Source organism: Pimephales promelas, chromosome 7 (assembly GCF_988280905.1).
Source record: "Pimephales promelas chromosome 7, fPimPro1.hap1.1, whole genome shotgun sequence".
In the NCBI taxonomy this organism is placed as follows: domain Eukaryota; kingdom Metazoa; phylum Chordata; class Actinopteri; order Cypriniformes; family Leuciscidae; genus Pimephales; species Pimephales promelas.
The window spans coordinates 34,025,296-34,047,208 of NC_142775.1; the positions used below are offsets into that span (position 1 = coordinate 34,025,296).

The 21,913-nt window shown below is 38.2% G+C and overlaps 1 protein-coding gene across 1 annotated transcript in view; it reads right to left on the minus strand.

Annotated features, from left to right (window-relative positions):
- The window catches only part of ttn.2 (titin, tandem duplicate 2), a 161,554-nt gene that overhangs the window by 74,851 nt on the left and 64,790 nt on the right, over positions 1-21,913 (minus strand). Inside the window, 47 exon segments of the mRNA XM_089133368.1 lie at positions 71-370; positions 938-1,237; positions 1,322-1,437; positions 1,529-1,715; positions 1,810-2,106; positions 2,194-2,481; positions 2,577-2,698; positions 2,787-2,964; positions 3,068-3,215; positions 3,308-3,459; positions 3,549-3,833; positions 3,927-4,041; positions 4,314-4,501; positions 4,586-4,888; positions 4,976-5,275; positions 5,347-5,616; positions 5,709-5,975; positions 6,094-6,218; positions 6,303-6,711; positions 7,826-8,104; positions 8,201-8,467; positions 8,586-8,852; positions 8,942-9,110; positions 9,278-9,375; positions 9,469-9,735; positions 10,051-10,174; positions 11,404-11,546; positions 12,355-12,481; positions 12,952-13,091; positions 13,211-13,477; positions 13,763-14,029; positions 14,129-14,395; positions 14,909-15,035; positions 15,122-15,261; positions 15,363-15,626; positions 15,799-16,065; positions 16,182-16,448; positions 16,557-16,683; positions 16,765-16,904; positions 16,994-17,269; positions 17,359-17,628; positions 17,746-18,144; positions 18,274-18,318; positions 18,791-20,407; positions 20,820-20,864; positions 21,255-21,329; positions 21,425-21,499. Coding sequence (XP_088989494.1) covers positions 71-370; positions 938-1,237; positions 1,322-1,437; positions 1,529-1,715; positions 1,810-2,106; positions 2,194-2,481; positions 2,577-2,698; positions 2,787-2,964; positions 3,068-3,215; positions 3,308-3,459; positions 3,549-3,833; positions 3,927-4,041; positions 4,314-4,501; positions 4,586-4,888; positions 4,976-5,275; positions 5,347-5,616; positions 5,709-5,975; positions 6,094-6,218; positions 6,303-6,711; positions 7,826-8,104; positions 8,201-8,467; positions 8,586-8,852; positions 8,942-9,110; positions 9,278-9,375; positions 9,469-9,735; positions 10,051-10,174; positions 11,404-11,546; positions 12,355-12,481; positions 12,952-13,091; positions 13,211-13,477; positions 13,763-14,029; positions 14,129-14,395; positions 14,909-15,035; positions 15,122-15,261; positions 15,363-15,626; positions 15,799-16,065; positions 16,182-16,448; positions 16,557-16,683; positions 16,765-16,904; positions 16,994-17,269; positions 17,359-17,628; positions 17,746-18,144; positions 18,274-18,318; positions 18,791-20,407; positions 20,820-20,864; positions 21,255-21,329; positions 21,425-21,499 — 11,166 coding nt within the window.

Below are 21,913 nucleotides of genomic sequence, written 5' to 3' on the forward strand. Positions count from 1 at the left end.
AACAAATTCAGTACTAAATATCAACAAATCAAAAGGATGAAATAAGCAATAAGGAGGACTAAATACGCACTGAAAGTATCCTTGGCAAGAACAGAGTCTGCAAGTTCACAAAATTCACTGGGTCCAACTGCATTCTCAGCAGCAACACGGAACACATAGAGAACCCCTTCATTTAATGGGGTGACAGTGTACTTCAGCTCCTTCACAGTGGTGTCCACAGCCTGCCAGCCTTTCCGTCTGACATCTCTCTTCTCAACAATGTAGTTTGTGATTGGAGAGCCACCATCTCTCTCAGGTGCTGTCCATTTTAGTTCAGCGCTGTTCCTGGTAGTGGTCACTACTTCAAGCCATCTTGGTGGCGATGGAGGATCTACAGGAGGATCATCATTAGAAAATGTTGTATGCACTTGAATGTTTAAATGTTAGAGAAATGGTTAATTCTACCTAAACTTAAAAGTTCACCATCATTTACTCACTCCCAATCTTTTCCAAACCAGTATGACTTTCCATCTTTCCATAAAAGAATAATATTAAGAATGTCAAGAATATCCAGCCTATTATTACTTTTTTGTAAATAATGAGGAGTTAATAGCGATTGGTGCTTTTAAGCTCCAAAATAACAATAAAACACCAGAAAACGGCTTTTGATGCCATATGATAACTTTTTTATGAGGAACAGACAGTTCACACAACTGTTACATGCCTTCAGAAGACTAGTACACGCATAATATGGACTATTTGTGTAAGACATTTATGATCCCTTTGTGTCCTTTTTGAAGTATGTAATCTCCCCATTTACTGAAATTGCATGAAAAAGAGTAATCAACTACATTATTCATAATTTCTTCTTTTATGGTCCCCAGAAGTCATATAGGTTTGGAACTGCATGAGGATAAATAAATGAAGACAGAATTCTTATATTAACAGTGTGACTTACTGAGTCTCTCCTTGCAGAGCACTGGATCGCTTGGTTCACTAGGTTCACTCTCGCCTGCTGCGTTGACAGCTTTGACACGGAATGAGTACTCTTGCTTCTCCATCAATCCTCTCAGGAAGTGCTCAAGAGAGGGGATACCATCAGCTACACGCACCCACTCGTCAGTTCCGCTCTTGAGGAGCTCAACGGTGTAAGACTCAATCTTTGCACCACCGTCATGCTCAGGTTTTGTCCATTGCAGGAAGGCAGATGTTTTGGCCACATCTTTAACAGTGGGCTTACCAGGAGCCCATGGAGGATCTAAAAGCAAATTTCACATCAAACAGTATGAAATTGTGTAGATGAAATAGGAAAAGTAGTATATCAATCAAATGTTAATCCTACCAATTGGATCTTTAATCAAAATCTGGTCTGTCTCTTTGCTTGGTTTGCCAGGCCCAGCAAGATTCTCTGCCAAAACACGGAACTTGTACTTCTTTCTTGTGGGCAGGCCTTTTACCCTGCAAGCAAATTTGTATTTCAGACATACAAACAAACAAGTTTATAACATACAACAATGGCATACTAGAGTGAAATGACATCCATACATACCTAAAGTTTGTGTCCCTAATAGGTAGCTTGTTGCATCTAATCCATTTGTCATGGTCAGGCTCATATCTCTCTACCCAGTATCCAGTAATAGGACTTCCACCATCATCATCAGGCTCATACCAGGACAGAGTTACCGCATCCTTTGCAATGTCAGATGGCTCCAATTTATATGGGGGACCAGGGGTTTCTAAGATATAGTGAACATATATATTAATTAATATTCAGCTAAAAAGCTAGCCAAAATGTGTGTTGAATTGTTGAGGCAGCATTAAATAACATACCAAATGGATATCTGGCAATTATTGGGGCATGTTCTGCTGGGGGACCAACGCCAAACTGATTTTCAGCATAAACCCTAAATACATACTCCTTGAAAGCCACAAGTTTGGTGGCTTTGTAGGTGGTTTGCTTCACAGTGGAGGACAACTTGTACCAAAGTTCACTCTCTGCAGCTCTCCTCTCAACAATATAGTTTGTCACCTTTGAGCCACCATCATCTCTTGGAGGATTCCAGGCCAACAAACACGACTCATTGGTGATTTCAGAGATATCAAAGGCAGCTGGTGGACCAGGTTTATCTAAATGGAGGTAGCATTAGATATTAATATAATGGAAATAATCTTATAATCTTAATATCTTTTTTTTTTTTTGGGTCGTCATACTACCTAGAATGTTTACATCAACAGTTGCAGTTGCACGGCCACTGCTGTTGACTGCCTCAATAATGTATGTAGCTGTATCATCCCGCTTGGTCTTAGCAATGGACAGTGTTGAGTGGCCAGGTTTGGTATCAATTGTGATTCTGTCATCTGGCTTCAGGACAAGGTCAGCCTTGGTCCATTTGACTTTAGGCTCTGGTTTGCCAGTGATGTCAGCAGGAAGTTCAATCTTAGTGCCAGCTTTAGCAGTCAGGCCAGCCAACAGCTTTGCATCTAGTTGAATCTCTGGAGGCTCTGTGAAAGTGGTAATAAAGTGGCAAACATTGAGCTTAACCTCAATCATAATGTCATAATGTCTCAGAATGTGAAAGCATAATCTAATAAAGTACCTTTAGGATCAACCGCCAAGATCTCATCTGTCGCCTTGCAAGGCCTACTGGCACCCAGTTTGTTCAAAGCCCTCACACGATAAGCATACCACTGTCCTTCAATGAGACCAGTCACTTCAAACCTGTTTGTAGAGTTAATTCAGTTTCACTTTTGCAAGTATGCACCTCAATTCAGTTTACAAAAAAAGGAAATCTGAAATGATCACTCACTTAAGCTCAGGCAATGGATCTCCACATGGCTCCCACTTGTCAGTGCCACGTTGGCACTTGTCAACAATATAACCTCTAATTGCAGTTCCACCATCCCATTTGGGAGGCTCCCATGACAAGAAGATCTTGCTAGCAGACTTGTCTCGCCATTTAAGGTTTTCTGGTGGGTCTGGTACAGCTGTGAATCACACGCACCAATACATGAATTTATGGGGCATTTCATACTTTTGACATTGTGAATATTTAACACTGACTAATATCTTATTAGGATTGAAACCCACTTGCAGGTGAAGACACATTCACTGGCTCATCAATATAGGCGGGTTCTCCAGGGCCACATTTGTTACAGGCAATAACTCTGAACAAGTACTCCTTTCCCTCAACAACATCTGTGACTGTGTATTCCTGGTCTTGCAAACCTGACATCACCTAAAATTAAATAAGCACAAGGAAACAGATCACTGTGAGTTCGCAAAACAGTTCACGGAAATTAATGGTCAAAGATATGTTAATGTTTATACCTTCACCCAGGTCTTTCTGGAGACCTCACGCTTTTCAACCTGGTAGCCGGTGATTGGACTGCCTCCATCATGATCTGGTGCCTCCCACATCAGGTGAACATGCTTTCTGGTCACTTCTGCAACCTTTAAGTCTTTTGGTGCACTTGGAGATGCTGCAGGATAAAAAAGTATAACTCTTTACTTTTTCCTTTCTGAATTGTAAATTGATGTATGAATGCCTATGGTCAAATATTGTGCGCACCAATGACATTAACTTCAATCTCTCCTGAGACACTGGTCACATCATTTTCCAGCATCAAAGAGTATGTGCCTTTGTCAGGACGCACACTTGGGGTTATAATGAGCTCTGTGAAGGTTGACTTTGTAACCATAGACACACGTTCACCAGCCGTTAGCACATTTTCACCGTACGTCCACTTTGCTGTGGGCACCGGGTACCCAGTGATGGGGACACGAATTGCAAGAGGGTTAGGGACAATGACCTCCAGACCATCCTTAAATCCACTCAAGTCCAGAGTGGGTGCAACTGTGTCAAGAGAAGCAAATCATGTAGTAAGTATTTTGATTTGGCTTGAAGATTCAAATATATCAAAGAGTTCTGTAGGGTGAAATCACTTACAGTGTGGATCATCTGCCAACACAGGTCCAATAATGTTTGAGGGGTCAGACTGCCCGGCCGCATTCTCAGCAAGTACTCTATAGCTGTATTTTTTTCCAAATTTCAGGCCTGACATCTGTGGAAATTATTCAATCACAAGCATTTTGTAACATACTAAGAAGCACTACAATAATCAAAGACAAAATCTCTTTCAAGGAAAGTCAATTCACAAGGAGGTAGTTCACTATTTCAGGCAAACAAGACATTAGAATAGGGGAGATACTGATCTCAAAATTGATAGCTAAATTCAAAGTCTAACATTAACTGTCCCATAAATGATGTTTCCCATGCTTAAATAGCATTAAACTGGTTGGTCTTTGGCAAAGATTGAAAAGCTAGGACACTTACCCTGTACAACAGGTCCTGGCAAAGCCTAGCATTGCATCTGAGCCACTTGTCTGTGCCTTCTTCACATCTCTCAATGATGTAGCCAGTGATCGCTGTGCCTCCATTTTTTAAGGGAGTCTCCCATGTCAACAGACAGGAATCCTTGGTCTGTTCAGAGTGTGTCAAATTCATTGGAGGGCTTGGTCTCTCTGTGAATCAAAACATTGAATACATATATCACATGTGAAAGCTTTCATCTGTGCTAAAATAATGATATTTGGGATTTTGCAAACCGATAGGGTCCATGATCTTCACTGGGTTAGTGGCAGCACTTGGTTTGCCAATTCCAGCCTTGTTCTCAGCCTTAATGCGGAAGATGTATTCTTTGTTCTCAATAACATCATTAATGATAGCTGTGCGTTCATGTGGTTTGGTCACCATGACCGGAGCCCAGGACACAGAAGTTCTATCGCGTAGCTCAATAATGTATGATGTGATCTCAGATCCACCATCGAACAGTGGTGGCTCCCAAGAGACGGTGGCACTAAACTTGTTGACATTTCCAACAATAACTTTCTGTGGTGGATCAGGAACATCTGAAGTGTGTACAATTAAAAAAACAAATTGAGAATCATTGGCTATAGGGTGCACAAAAACTTGACTTTCGGATGTTCTTGACTTACCAAACTTATTCTTGGCTTGAACAGCTTTATCTGTCTCAACATTGGGTCCACTTCCGACTCGGTTGCGTGCACAGACACGGAAGAGGTACTTGGAGTCTCTCTGCAAGCCAGTTACACAGTACTCTGTGCTATCGGCATGGTCCGTGGCCATAGTCCAGGTCTTACGTTTGATATCACGTCTCTCAACCACATAAGCCAAGATCTTGCTGCCACCATCACTCTCAGGCTCTTCCCAAGAAATGCTGACCTCACCGTCAGCAGTGTCAACAACATGAAGGTTCTTCACAGGCCCAGGGACATCTGCGAAAAGAGCAATATTTTGAAACAATACAATATTGGGATATATTACTAAAAACATGAAAATAACTTACCAATAACTTTTAGGTTTATGAAAGCCTCTCCTTTTCCATGTTTGTTCTGGATGATGATTTTATAGGAGCCTTCCTCTGACTTCTTAGGGTCCTTAAGCCTGTACTCTGTCCTGTCGATTGAAGTGTGAATATTGTCTTTTGGCAGACTGATTTCACTGTAGAACCACTCAGCCTCAGCACGTGGGTAAGCATTGTAAGGAACTGCCATTACAAATGGCTTTCCAGCATCTGTCACCAGGTCTTGATCCAAGGTTTTAATTGTTGGTTTGGCTGTAGAGAAACACCAGGGCTTTGTGAACATGCATTGAATGTGATTGTGCTTTGATTGTAAAACATATAATTTAAAATATGTAATGTCTTACCAGCAAGCTCAAGCTTGGCTCTGGCATCTTTGTCCTTGGCAATGCATCTGTACTCGCCTTGATCACGTGGCCTAATTTCACACACTTGAAGCCTGTGAATCTTACCCTCGCTCATCATCTGGTACTTATCACCTTGGACAATGGTCATGTTGTTCCTCAGCCATTTGACCTCAACTCTGTCTTTGTTGAGCTCAACTTCATACACAATATCTGAGCCTGGGGGCTCAAACACATCTGTGGGTGGTCTGACAATCTCCACAGGGGTTTCTAAAGAGGTGAAAACGTCATAAATAACAATTAAGATTTCACTCATTTCCATGACTATTATACGCCTGGAAATTCTGTGATATTTTCAGGTTTTTGATGGACACTGAAACAAACTTACCCTCAACAAAAAGACGGGCTCTGGTTCTCTTGTCATCCACTCCACAGGCATATTCACACTCGTCATCTGGTCTGCACTCCTTTATACGCAGTCTGCATGTTTTGCCATCTCTCTCAAATTGGAATCTTAAAAATGAACATAAAATGCATATTAAACATCCTCAACCCAACAAAAATGCCCTTAACAAAAACCCTCAGAATGCATCTTACCTGGGTCCTTCTCTGATCTCCCTGCCATCTCTGTACCATTTGATTTCAGCCTTCTCTTTGGAAAGTTCACAAGTGAACTCAGCATCCTCAAACTCTGTGATGGTTTGGTCGCTGAGCTGAGTGCTGAAATCAGTGGGTGCCTCACTGATGATCAGTTCTGCCGATGCCTTAGCAGCACCAGCAACTACAGTGTATTCACCTTCGTCTGCAAGGCTGCATTCCTTAATGGTCAGGGTGTGCTTGTCCTTGTCCACACGATATTGAATTCTCTTGCTAAGACTGATTTCCTGACCTGCCTTCATCCATTGGACTATCACATTTGGTCTGTTCACTTTGCATGAGAAGCTGATGGTCTTTTTCTCCTGTGTGTCAACATCCTCAGGAGGAACAATGATTCTAAGATCTTCCTCTGTGGAAATTAAGGAGTATGGTAAGTTAACTTGGCATGTGATTTTGCAACAAAGTCTAAGGCTCAATCCCAATTCACCCCTTGGTCCTACCCCTTATATTCGAGTGTACACCTTGGCCCTTAAAACAGAGCTACATATGAAATGGAACAACCCTTCATGAACCCGATATGTCATCAGTCGTCGGCGATGGATTTCTCCATGACAACGACTGACAATCAGCGCAGCTCCTCTTAACTTTGAGGAAACATGATGATTATAACATTCCTTCCTCCAAATGTATGTATTTTCTGATTCGGAAAGGTAATTTATTATACAATTTCTTAATTTAATTGACTATAGGGTTATTATAAGAGTAAATAAAGTGCATGGTGGTATCATCTGGTGCTAAATTTAAATGTTTAACCGTTTGCGAAGCCATCTCGCCGGTGATTTACCATGCATTCTGTAAACTCTCTCGTAGCCCTCCGTTTGGGGTGTGCCTCAGAAAAATCTCCATTTCGAGGGCTATGTAGCCCTACCCCTCGATCAACAAGAATCGGGACACCTTGAACGTGCAAAACGGAGGACTAGGGCCAAGGGGTGAATTGGGATTGAGCCTAAGTCTGAAATAAATTTACTTAAAATGTCACTATATGATGCAGGTTAGTTGTATAAAGTCTTTAGCACAACAATTAATGTCATATTTATAAGAAATATGACTATATAAGTATGTTATTTTATTTTAAATATATTTTATAATAGTTAAATCCTTTAAAATAATGTTTTACTACTTGTAAAAAACAAATGTCAGCTTTTAAACATTAAAACCCCTCTACTGTTTCTAAATAATTGTAAGCAATCCACTAAATACCCACTCAATGGGATTTATTATTATTATTTTATTTTTTATTTTTTTGGCAGATGGTTCATGAGAGATTGCCTTTTATATAAACACAGTTGCAGTATTCATAGAAAATATTTTCCTAGCAGACATATAGACTTTTGTTCATGAGTCTCTAATTTGGAGCCCAAGTCAATAGTTTTGCAACTTAAAATGGATTCTCACGCTCAAAGTCAAAAAACTAAAAAACTATTAACTATAAAAAATAAAGGACATCCGTGTATGTGTCATACCTTGCACAGTAAGGTTGGCAGAGCTATTTGCATTTTCACCACGCTGGTTGGTCAGTGTAATGGAGTAGTTGCCCTCATCTGATTTGTTGGTGTCTTTGATCCTCAGAGAGAACACATTGTCCTTCTGGGCCATCATGAACTTGCTACTTTCAAATAATGTCTCATTATTCTTCAGCCATTTTGCCTTTGCATTCTCAGTGTTAACTTCACAATTGAGGACAGTTTCTTGTCCTTCATTTGCCTTTATGTCTCTGAGAGGAGTGACAATCCTGAGCTTTTCTGTAATATAACACAACAAAACATCATAATTTTCGTATTTCTGTCAGCCTTTCTCAAAAGAAAAATAAAGAGAAAAACGCAACATGCGGTACATACCAAGCACGATCAAATCAGCTGAGGCTCTTGTGGTTCCAATTAGGACTACAAATCCTCCCTCATCCTTGAGTTCACAATTTTTGATAACAAGAACTCTCTTTTTGCCCTCAGAAATAATGTCATATTTGTCATCTGACTGAAGTTCCTTATCTCCTTTGAGCCATTTCACTTCATATGTGTCTTTGGAGACTGAGCACACAAATTGTGCCTTTTCACCTTCAACCACTTCCTGGTTTTGAGGCCTGGCAATGAACTCAGCGGCAAGTTCTAAACGGTTAAGAAAAAAATGGCAATCACATGTATGAAGCATGTTTATAGAAACAAGGAATGCAGTTTATAAGTAAAAAATATAAAGTACATTTTCAGGGACAAGACAAAGTCTCACCATTAATCTTCAAGTTCCCTGTGGTCTGTGAGGACGGAAGTTTGCAGTGGTATTCTCCAGCATCATCCATACGGAGGCCCTTAATAATGAGGATTCTCTTTTTTCCATCTGCAATATGCTCATATCTACCAACTTCAGGCAACTCTTGGTCACCCTTGTACCATGAAACCTCCGCACTGGGCTTGGAGACCTCACAAATCAGTTTAACACTGTCGGTTTCAGTGCCTTCAACATTAGCCAAGTTCTTTGTGAATCTAGTCTCCTCCTCTGTTGTAAGAAAAATCAAGCAAATCAGTCTACCTTTCAAAGTAAGCTGTTTCATTCCTTTTAGACTACAAATAAAGAGGATAACTTACCAACAACTGTCAGCATTCCAGAAGACTTGGAGGTCCTGGCATCACATTCATATTCTGCTTCGTCATCAAAGACAGACTTGCTTATGATGAGAATACGTTTTACCCCTTCAGAAATCATCTCATATTTTTTGCCTTTTCTGATTTCATTGCCATCTTTGAACCAGCGAACCTATGCAAAACGGACAATGGAATATATCGATAAATTCATTACATAACAGAATATCTAACATTTAACTTATGAATTACACTGATAAAATAAGATGTATATCAGTTGAATAGAGATGAATAAAAGGCTTAAGGTAAAAAAAAAACTTAATTGAATATTAGACAACCAACCTTTGCACTTTCACGAGACACTTCACATTCAAATCTGGCAGATTCCTTCTCTTTGACCTCAACATCATGGAGTGGCTTTGTGAACTCAACATGCGGAGCTGAAAATCAAATCAAGGTAACCAAATTCAGTGCTTTATTTTTTCATTACAAGTACAATTTGATTTTTTTTTTTTTCATTCTGGTTGACTTACGTTCAACATTTAAGAAAGCTGAAGTCTTGAACTGTTTAGCATCACAGGTATATGTCTTTGAGTCATCAAGTGTGCAGTCATGGATAACAAGTTTTCTCTTACGACCATCAGCAACCATATCATACTTCTTGGTTTTGCGAATTTCTTGTCCATCTCTAAACCACCTGACCTCTGCTTTCTCTTTGGAGACTTCGCACTCTAGTTCAGCAGTGGCTTCCTCTTCCACAGTCTGGTCCTCCAGAGGTTTGGTAAATTCAACTGGAGGCTCTGTACAGAAAATTAATGTATTTTTTATTTTTACAATTTACTGTTTTTAACAAAGTTATACTTTCCAGTGCTAATATTTTAAGACAGGCTTATTATATCTTTATTTGAAACAGCGAAAGACACTTTCTTACACAGGTTCAAGAATGTTTTGTGTTATTGAGAAGCACCTGAGCTAGATCATAGATAGACATTTACTTACATGTACCCCTGAATGTTTGCACGTCAGGACGATTAAAAAAATACATGTGCTGCTTGTTAGTAAAGAGGGTGCAATTACAGTTAATCTACATTTCATAGTGAACAAATGACACCCACCATTTACAATGAGTTGAGCTTGTGTCAAGAAGTCCTTTGCAGTGAGTTTTACTTCTCCTGCTTCTGTCAGCTTCACATCCCTAAGGATCAGCGTGTGAGTTCTGCCTTCTGCTCGGGTTACCACCTGTGAGAATCAAACCGATTGATAAATCAGTCCCCCTTGCCGTGTCAAGGGTGAGGGAGGCTATTTACTGCCCCTCTGCAATAGACGTCAGCAGCTGAGGACTAGGAACTGTTCTCAATTTCACACCTCTACTGCCTCAAATATGTTCCATGGGAGACAATTTATACACTCCTACATCTGGCTTGTGCAACTTCAAATAAGGCTAAATTATCTAAGATGAATGAAAAGATTGAAAACTGTTGTATATGATTTGTTTACAACTAACATCCACCTTAATCTATCAATAGAAATAAAACTAAAAATAAAAGTTTTATTTATTTTTTTACAAAGTAACATAACAGTCTTAAATCCTCAATTCAAGCATTCTGCAGCAAAATCTTGTAATTTTTTTATTGTTCATTACCATTTCTAAATATTAAATACATTTAGTTCTGTTAAACAACATTATAATGTGTTTATGTGATAATAATCGCACAATACTAACCAAATAAAATAATAATAATATGAGCTTTTCCGAATACAACGCAGTAGCTGGAAAATACATACACTGAAATCAAAATATCTAAACACAACTGGTAAAATTAGGGTTCATGTGTACTAAGAATCAAGTTATCATACAAACATATCAGGAATACAAGCACATCTTGTCGTCACCTAAATGTACGGCCTTTTACCAAAGCCATTTGCTTCATAACACACACAAAATAGGCCATTACTGAAGATCTAACTGACACGCATTGCAAATGACATGGAAAACACATTTAAATGCTTTAAACACAACACATGCATACATTGCTACATGTATATACAAGCTATGTCTGTAAAAAGGCCTCTTGCCACCTGCCACTGCACATAGAGTCTTGAAGTTGAAGCAGTTAAAAATAACCAGAGGAACGCTTGCAGAGCAGAATACCCCTGTGTGTTATCTCAAAACACGGATCAAATGCTCAACTGGTATCCTGATCCGCCAGGTCCTTATATGAGGAGAGCATTTAACTCACAAATGTAAAGAACTATAATGCAATATGCAGAAAAAATAATCATAATTGTCTTTCAGTCGTTAAATAGGTATCCTATACTATTAGCGGTGTATCACCTAAAGGGTCAGAGCGACCATCTTGAATTGATTAATTCAGGTATGATTCAATTATTGCTTACACAATAAGGAAGCGCTTTTCCCCCAAAACCACAAAACACATGCATTTATCCAGGACAACATGCACACTTACTCTGTCACTTGGTTCCAGCTTTGTACCCCCAAGGAACCATTCCACAGGTATGCCCTCATAAGACAGTTCGCAGTCAAAGGTTGCAGTCTCTCCCGCTGTCACTGTTACATCCTTGAGAGGCCTCAAGAGGCCTATCATTCGTGCTTTGGATTCAGGAGAAGACATTGTTAGTCACCTCCAAGTTCCAAGAGTCACTGGCAATCCCTTAACTACAAATCCACATAACGCTTTCCCGCTGACTACAGGCCACTGCTCTGGAGCCTATAAGCCTCCAGGACAAGTGGGATTCAGCAAGAGAGGGACATACGTTGGGGGCCTACTTCATTTGCATATTGAGTTTCCTTAAGATGTATATGGTCAGAAAAAAAAACTGGAGGTAGTTCTGTTGAGCCTCTGCCAATCACTGACAGACCCTCTCTAGATATGGCATGCAGATTCTAAAATAACCGCAACACCTGATTGGCCACTAGCCCACCCCTGTAATGAAACCCCGCTCAGAAATCTGTTACTGTCAATCAACCTACTGGATTTTTCCAGGAAAAGGAGAAAGTGACATGTTACATGTGAAATTATAATAGACGAAAATAATCCCACATCATTGTGAAGGGGTGCCATGTCATAACTTGATTCTAAAGCATGAGTATTAAAAAAATCTAACAACAAAAATGTTTGGCTGCCAAACCTATCTATAAAACATTAATCCCTGCCATAATAAATGCTTTTCACACCCTGTTATCACTACATGACATCTGTCAGAGTAATTTACGAGCTAATGATAAACTGCAGTGCCCGACTAATTTAACTGCCTTTAATTCACATCCTGTATTCTAAAGCAGCACATATCATCTGTCTTGTGACTCAACACACATTTTTCTAGTCTTTCCACTGATATACAATTTTTCTGGCGTATCCAAAATATGCAAAGAAAGAATCGTATTCATCACTCCTTACCTTTAACTCTGAGCTGAGCCTTAGATTTAGCATTAGCAGCACTGAAGTCTACACCACCGGCCATATCCATGCGGACATTGTAAAGGATAAGCATGTGCTTGGTGCCTTCCTCCTTAATTTCACAGTCCTAATAAATGAAATAAAAAACATGCTTGAAAGATCATTTTAGCACAGAGAACAATTCACGGTAATTTAAATTAAATCACACAATTTAGCTCTTAAAGGAACAGTTCACCTTAAATTGAAAATTTTGTTCTAAGCCACAAGTAACTTTATTTTTTTTTGCTTGAATTTCAATCTGTCCATCAAATATATCGCACAATAAGTACTTAATACTTTCATAATTTTATGGTGCTTTGTGTAAAGACTACTATAAAATATTAATGAAAGTTTAGAACAGTGTGTACATAACACAATTATCAACTATTCCTTTAATACAATCCATTATTATGATTTTATTTCAAATTAAATTATTCTAATTAACTCTTAACTAATTAGAGCTTTGATAAACATCAAAATGTCCAAAAAGCATCTGTAAGTTATGCTAATATGCTATTGAGAAATCACTCTTTGGTATTTTGGAGCAAAAGAAATTACCGGTGACTGGTGCAGCGCATCTCCTTTGAGTTTCCAGTGTCCATGAACATCCTCCTCAGAGATTTCTGTCTCAAAGCGAGCAGTCTCTGTCTCTGTGACCTCCACACTGTACAGTGGACGGACAACCTTAATATCACGTTCTGCGGAGAAAGGAAGAGGAGAGGAGAAGAGACTAGATATAGTAGTTCATAGTGATTTTATCAATTGAATCTATTAATCTATAACAAAACAAAACACACAAATACATAAAGATACATACCTTCAATATTAAGCTTGGCTGTTGTTTTGTCAGAGCCACAGTCACAAGCGTAATCGCCAATGTTGCCCTTCTCTGCCCTCTTTACTGTCAGGATACGTTTCTTTCCATCAGCCTTGATGATGACATTCTTAGAGGGAGTGATCTCATTGCCGTCTTTGAACCATTTCACCTGAGCAGATGATTTGCTCACTTCGCAAATTAGGACAACCTCATCCTTCTCAACTGCAGTGTAGTCCTGCAACTTGGTTGTAAAGTAAGGTTCTCCCTCTGTTGATATACAAGAGGAAATTGAATGTAATTAATTATAAGTTCTCTAAGACACTACAATTGAAGAGTTCAGATGCAAAAGCCTCTAAATGCCATCTGAAATTTTCTTCTTTAATGATGGTTTTTATCAAACTTGTATATTTAAGTTCAGTAATTTCACTTAAATAACAATTAATAGGTAATTATCATTGTCATTTAAGTGAAATCACTTCTAGAAGAAAATTTCAAATGGCACTTAGAGGCTTTTGCATCTGAACTCTTCAATTCCTATTTTTTAACACCTACCAAGTACAGTGAGCATCGCCTCACAAGTTTTTCCAAGAGCCTCAACTTTAATGAGAGATGTGTCATCAATAGACACCTCTTTGAAGGACAAAGAATGGGTCTTGCCATCCTCGGACATGTGCACCACTTTGCTTGGATGCAAACGCACGTCATTCTTGTACCAGGTGACTTGAACTTTCTCATGAGAGAGTTCAATGCTGAATTCTGCAGTCTCACGCTCCTTAACAGTGACATCTTTAATGGGTCTGACAAACTCAAGACGTATGCCTGGCGAAAAATGCAAGCACATGATTCAATCTGGCAGTAGTCTTCACTTAAAACTTGACAAACTCTTTTTAAAATAATGTATTATTTCCTCCCCCTTACCCTGAATAACAAGTTTGGCAGACGTTCTCTTGTCTTCAGCCTCAAACATGTACTTAGCCTCATCCTCAAAGGAAGCAGATTTGACCACCAGAATGTGTCTTTTGCCCTCCTGAAGTACCTCAAATTTATCATCAGGTGTAATCTTCTGAGATCCTTTCATCCAACAGGAGCTTTTTGGCTGTCTTGAGATCTCACACTCAAACCTTGCTTCATCTTTCTCATATACATGCACATCAGCCAGAGGTGTTACAAATGTAATGGGAAGCTCTGCAAAAAAATAAATAAATGAAGAACATATCCAATAAACTGTAACAGTGGCTCTCAAACTGTGCTCCGTGAACTGATTTAGCAAAAAAAAAAAAAAAAAAAAAAAAAAAACTTAACATTTAAAAAAATAAAATAACTAAAATTTACAAGCACACACACTTTAATTAATTAAACTGATTAACTCATTATAATGATTGTGTTAACATTAATTTGTGATAAAGTGTTTCAGTTGTTTCACTTCAATAACTTACTGGTATATTGCAGAGTAAGCAGCAGTCTAGTTAATTTCAAATAATTAATTAATAAAACAGCAGTCTAAAAAATAGTAGATCAGTAAAAATTAAAGAATTTAATTTTGTATGCATGTATTGAGGACAAAAATCCTAAAAGTTTTTAGCCTTAAAGTGTAACTGGTAGTTTGCAGTTTCCCCCAGAACTGAGTTCCACACTTTTCATTTGAATGATTAAGTTTGCTGGTAAAAGTTTAGACCATAAAATGTAGGCATGATGTACCTTTCACTTTCAAATTGGCAGAACATTTTGCATTGGCACCCTGGAATGAAACCTCTCCAGACTGGGACACTTTGCAGTTGTACAAAGTTAAGATGTGCTTAGCTCCATCTTCAATGATTTCAACATCCTGTTGCCACAAAGAGAAAAACACAATGAAGTCGTTCATGCAAATGTTACATTTGTCATAATTTCAAATAGTTTCAGTAGCCTTACTGGTGATGCAGAGAGGAGTTCTCCTTGCAGTTTCCATTGGCCATGGACATCATCTTCAGAGATTTCCACCTCAAAACGTGCTGTCTCACCATCGAAGAGCTCAACGCCATACATGGGTCGCACCACTTTGATGTCACGAGCTGAATTTTTTATTTATTTAGAGAGAGAGATTATTCATATAGAACAAAAAAGACCTGAAACATTACAGGTATTTTTGTAGAGCATAGCCTTGAACACTAACCTTCAATGCTCACGGTGGCCGAAGTCTTGTCTGTTCCACAGTCGCAAACATACAATCCTTTTTCTTTCTCCTCAATTTTTTTGATGTTTAGGATTCTTCGTTTTCCTTCTACCTTCATGGTAACCATCTTGGATGCTTTAATTTCAGTCTCATTGTGGAACCATTTGACAGGGACATCTTTGCTGAGCTCGCAGTCAAGATTGACCTCATCTTTCTCAACTGCAGTGTAATCTTGCAGTTTAACTGTGAAGTAGGCATCTCCCTCTATATTAAAGTAAATCAAATTTAAAAAGTAATAAAGTTTAGAGATCCAGTAATGTAGTTTGTGGAATAAAACACTCTTTTATATCATTATTGTTTAGTTAATGATCACTAGATAACAGACTTCAAGACCACTTATTTTACCACCACCACCATCATACATATAAAAAGTTACCTAGCACCGTCAGGTTTGCTGTTGTCGACAATCCTTTAGCCTCTGCTTTTATTTGGCAAATATCATCTAGAGTAGCATCCTTGATTTCTAGTATATGTTTCTTTCCATCAACATGCATAAGTACAGTTCTGCTCGGATGCAGTTTTGTTTCATTTTTGTGCCATGTCACTGGTACACTGTCATGGGACAGTTCAAGCTCAAACCGAGCCGTTTTCCCTTCCTTAACAGTTTGATCCGATATCGGCGAGACGAATTTCAGCCGCATACCTATAATGTGTTAGTCCATTGCAAAACCATTTTAGCTTGGTGATTTTGTGAACAAAACACTTTTTTTTTTCAGAGGACCCCATGGTGACTGAAATATGGCTTGAATGAACACTTACCCTCAACTGTCAGTTTGGCTGTTGATGTTTTACCCAACACTTCAATAGTGTATTCTCCCTCATCCTCAAATTCACAGTGGTTTATGACCAACATGTGTTTCTTTCCATCATCAATGATATCATATTTTTGGTCTGCTGTTACAATATCAGATCCTCTCAACCACATGACTTTAGGCACATCTTTAGTGATCGTGCACTCAAACTTTGCCTGTTTCTTTTCATGCACAGTAACATCCTTCAATGGGACTGTGAAGTCCATTTCAATTTCTATAGGTGTGAATAACAGTTATCACAAGATAGTTATTTTTCCACCCTCTTCAGTTTATAAATACTGCACTTTTTGTTCAGACATACATTTTATGCTCATCAACATACCTTTGACTGTTAGCATTGCACTGGTGATGGCATTTAAAGCTTGGTAAGAGACTTCTCCAGCCTGGTCAAGTTGAATATTTTTCAATGTGAGGAATCTTTTATTTCCCTCTGCTCTGATATCACATGTCTGAGGATGAAAAATGATATAATTACTTGTGTATAATAGCCTATATAAATCTGCATTTTCTTTAATTATATATTATCTTACCGGTGATCTTGTCAGAACCTGTCCTCGAAGTTTCCATTCTCCAGGCACATCATCTTCAGAAATTTCAGTATCAAAGTTGGCCTCCCCTTTCTCGACTACCTCCATACTAGCAAGAGGCTTCAAGATCTCAGCTTCACGCTCTAAATTTATTAGTCAAAATGAGTATTTAAAGTGAATACAAAAACAATATTCTGCAAAAGGTAATACATGAAAAGTCTGTCTAACACACCTCCAAGAGTGAGTTTTGCTGCATATCTACGGCCCTCGACTTCTATGGCATACTCTCCAACATCATCAGGTTGAGCATTCTTGATTGTGAGAGTGATCTCTTTTCCATCCTTTTTCAATTCAGTCTTATTTGTAGGGTCAGTAGGAATTTCTTCATCTCCCTTGAACCACTTCCAGTTGGGAGTGTCCTTGTAAAGTTCGCACTTGAATGTGGCAGTAGACTTTGGTTTTACATGCTGGTCCCTCAAAGGTTTTGTCAACCAATCTCTGATTATTTCTGCAAAGTTAGATATTTAGTTTAGACATTTTTTGTGCAAAACTATTAATAGATAAAGTAAATAACTATAAAGATGCCCATGTGCATACCAATGACTTTGACTTTGGCTTCTGTCTTGATGTCCTCACACTCGCAAGTGTAAACACCAGCATCATCATCATTTGTGTCTTGGATCGTCACAGAGCGCTGCAGTCCAATGACATTAACTTGAGTTTTGCCAGCAATTTTCTTGAGTTCTTTTCCATTCTTCTTCCAGACCACATCCTTGTCCTTGCTCAACTCACAGGTCAGGTACATTGCCTGTCCCTTAATCACAGACATTTCCTCCTCCAGAGTCTTTGTGAACTTCACTGGTAACTCTATCAAAAATAAAAAATAATAAACAAAAGAAAATCTCAATTCATGTGGTATTATTGTTTTGTATACAGTATATCTTTTAAATGAGATGACAGTATATTCATATTTTTATGAACTACCTTCAACAATAAGTTTAGCTGTTGAGGTCTTCTCCTTGTTGCCAAGCTTTGCAACACATGTGTACTCTCCAGTGTCTGAAAGCTGTACATCAATGATTTGCAGTTTGCGGTCTTTGCCATCAGATGTGAATTTGTGCTTCGGGCTCTCCCTTAGATTGCTTCCATCTTTCATCCAAGTGGTGATAGCAGTAGATGGAGAGATCTGGCACTCAAATACAGCCGAAGAGCCGATTGACTCAGCCTCCTGCAACACAATATCTTTGAGCTCCTTTACAAACTTCAGGGGGACGGCTTTGAGCTGGAAACCAAATGGTGAATCTCCTGGAGGTTTGTCACCACCAGCGCCAGGCTTCAGGCCTCTACCCCTTCCACCATCACCAGGAGAAGGAGTTTGTCTTGCTGTAATGTAAAAAGAGGATTAATTAAACTAAAAATTCATAGAGACACATTCATTCCAGAGCTGTCATGAGTGAATATATAAATGATTTAAAATGGCTATAGAAAAAATAAATAAATAAATAAACATACGTTTCAAGCCCCTGCCTCTTCCAGCTTCCTCTTTAGGCTTTCCCTCTGAACAAGCAAAAATCAATTATTTTCAATTTATGGATGTGAAAAATTTAATTGAAATGTCAAGTAATGAAGAAACACTTAGAGACAAACAGGAAAATACTAAACATAGGGAATGAAGGGTCATGAAGATGATAAAAATCATGCTTCCAATTAATGGGAAGTTAGTTAGATGACAAATTATGATCCAAATACGATAACTGTTCTTACCACCAGTGCTTATACTTCAGATCAATGAAGACACACATATAAACAACAAACAAGGTGAAAAGACATTCAAATACAACACACATGCCACAATGAAGATCGAAAGAAGATGAAGAAGGCGGCAAACAAGATTTAGCAGTTTTATGTGGATGAACATGGATGTAGACATGGAAATTATCTGGGAAGAAAATAAATAACAATAGGGGGCTGGTTTCCATAGCATGGAAAATGAGGCATTCAATGGTGTAGTTCACAGCCATCCTCTCACCTCGTCTACCCCCTGGCATCCCAGGAGTCTCAAGTGCCCCTTCCTCCAAATATCTTTCTTCAGAGCCTTCTGAGCCATAACTATCCCGAGAAGCAACCTCCCATCCCCACGCTTCTTCTTCTTCACCTTCAGCTTCAAATTCAGCCTCATACTCTTCTTCAAAAACTTCTTCCTCAAACTGGGTTGACACTTTTCTTAACTGTACAGCTCCAGGAGACAGCTCCTTTAGGACTTGAATCTCCTCAACTTCAGATTCTTCAAATTTCTCCATCTCAGGTGAAACCTTTGAAGGTACTTTTTTCAAGATAACAGCTTCAATTGAGTCTTTGGGTGAAACTTTCTTAGGCTTCTTTGCTAAATCCTCACTAGGCTTCTTCTCCACAGGAGCTAATTCAGTTGGCTTTGGTTTCACAACCTTGGGCGAAGGAATCTTTCCAGGCTCTAAACCACCCTTTTCACGCTTAACGGGTTTTAGAATAATTTCTTCTTTCTCTTCAGCCTCTTTGGGTAAAATACCCTTTTTGGTGACTATAGGCTTTTTCTCATCTTCCTTTTGTGTAACGACCTTTACCGGGGTAACCTTTTTAGGCAGCGTCTTTTTGTCATCTACGGGTACTTCAGTTGGTATCTTCTGAACCTCTTTAGCTTTGTCTGGAGTTTCTTGACTCTCAACTCTTTTCGGTGGAATACTTGCTTCTTTTTTAATTTCATCTTTTGGTGCTCTACTAAGTGGTGACAATTCAATTGGTTTTTGTTCTTTTGGCTCTGGAACCTCCTTTTCTTTTGGTGATCCAGCTGAAGGTTTCTTCGTAAATGGTTTAAGTTGAACCTTCTCAGACTCCTGATCTTTAGATGGAATTTTACCTTTACCTTTAAATAATTTCTCTGTAGGCTCTGAAGGTGCTTCATCTTTGGGAGGTCTAGTTACTGCTTTAACGGCAACTTCCTCTGGCTCCTTTTTATCAGGAACCGAAGGCACTTCTTTTTTCAAGACATCAAGTTCTTTTGGGATTTCATTCTTTTCAGGTCGCTCTCCTTTCTGAAAAGTAACTGGTTCTCTACTTCTGTCAAAAGTTATAGGTTCTCTTCCTTTCTCATCTTTTTTGGTGTCTTTTTCAGTTTCGGCAGTAGGTTTTACAGGTTTCTCAAATGGCTTTAATTTGACAGATTCTTCATCTTTTTTGTCTAATGGTAACTTTTTAACCTTTTTCAGTGCGAAGCCAGGCTCTTCTGGTGTATCTTTTTTTGGAACCTTTCCTATGGTCTTGGTCTTTGCTTTTTCTTCTACTCCGCTTTCTGGTTTAATCTGAGGTGATGTTTGATCAGGATCAACAGGACTCTTTTTTTCTACCTTAGGTTGAATTGTCTCAACTCTCTTGGTAGTTTCATAAGTCTCAAAATGCATTTCTGCCTCATAACTTTCAGTTATGACAACTTCAGTGTGAGCCTCAGTGTACACTTTTGGGCCTTCTTTATATTCCTCCTCTTGTGGTTTGAGCACTTTCTTCAGTTTAACCATTTCTTGATCTTCATCTTTATCTTTGGATACTTTTCTAGCTTTCTTCAAGGTAGGAATTTCAAATCTTCCGTCTTGTTCCTTTATTTCAAGAACTTTGCCTTTAGATTTGGAAATTTATTGCATTATAAAGTGAACGGTACATACAAAAAAACAACCACAGCACATTTAACACAGTAACATCCTTTGGCCTCCAAGTACAACAAACTCTGACAAGACATAATACAAGACAAGACAAGATAAACATAAAACATAATACAAGACTAAATAACAAAATCAATAAGAGACAAAGTGACAAAGATGGACAAAGCCTTTGACATACAACATACAAAGTGACAAAGCTGACAACATACACATTTTTTTTTTTTAATACATACATGTATAACCAAATTCAAAATAACATCACAAATACAATTAGACAGAACATATAATCTAAATCAGCTTAACCATCTGTTAAGTGAATCTGTTGGTGAAATATTTTTGTTAAGATTGAAACATTTTTAATGCTTTTACCTTTCTTTCCTGGTCCAGGTGCAGAAACTGGTCCCTTTTCGCCATCTGATTTAGAGATGTGGTCAAAAACAAGTTATAAAAAAGTTACAATAACAATATTTCTTATCTACTGCAAAGAAAAGTGTCTAAATTAAATAATGGATATCAAAATGTGCAGAAAATATGCATTTTCACTGGTTGTGAGTTAAATAAGACACCGATCTTTATTAAGTGGAAAGGGGACGCTATTGAGTGCATTCACTTAATAGCTTACACATAAGAGAAACACATACAAAACATAACTTGACAGACATTACAGCACACCTTGCGAAGTTTTTACATTGAGAAGCAGATTATGACTTACCTTTTATACATTTTTTTTAAATTAAAATAATTCCATAAAGATATATCATAAAGAGTGGGAGTTATTTTGAAGAAGGGTTTCTGTTTCAGTACCTTCCACTGGTTGGATTAGTACCGGTTCTTCCTTTGGAGCAGGCTTTGGTTTTTCTGGTTCTTTAGGTGTCAGTACTTCAAAAAGAATTTCAAAGATGTGATGAGATTTCCGTACTAGACATTCATTCTCACCACATTACAGGGATATATACTTGTGGTTACCATAATACCTTTTGTTGGAATTATCTTCTCTTCTTTGGGCTTAGAGATGAGTTTATCTTCAGCCTTCTTATCGACTTCTTTAAATTAAAATAAAGTGTGTTGTTTGATGTAAATTTAAGTCGAAAGACATTTAAGATAACAATGTGATGAAAGAACCTCTATCGAGGTTAAGAAATAGACACACAGATATTACAAGCATGACATAAAACACATAAAACACTTAAATCTACTCTATATGCTTATGTTAAAATAAAAGGAACAGTTATTTTAGTAGTAATGTGCAAAATATTCTCATGATATTAGTGTATGTTTTTCTATAGATTAAAACCGTACAAGTGATAGAAGGTGAGATACGAGAAGATATCGCACAGCTTATATTTTAAGTAACTATTGTAAGAAAGTTTGAAGATATTTGCTGTAGAAATTATTAGTTAGTATTAAGAACTCATGCAAACAACTACAAGGACATGCATGCACATAGATTTGACAGAACATAT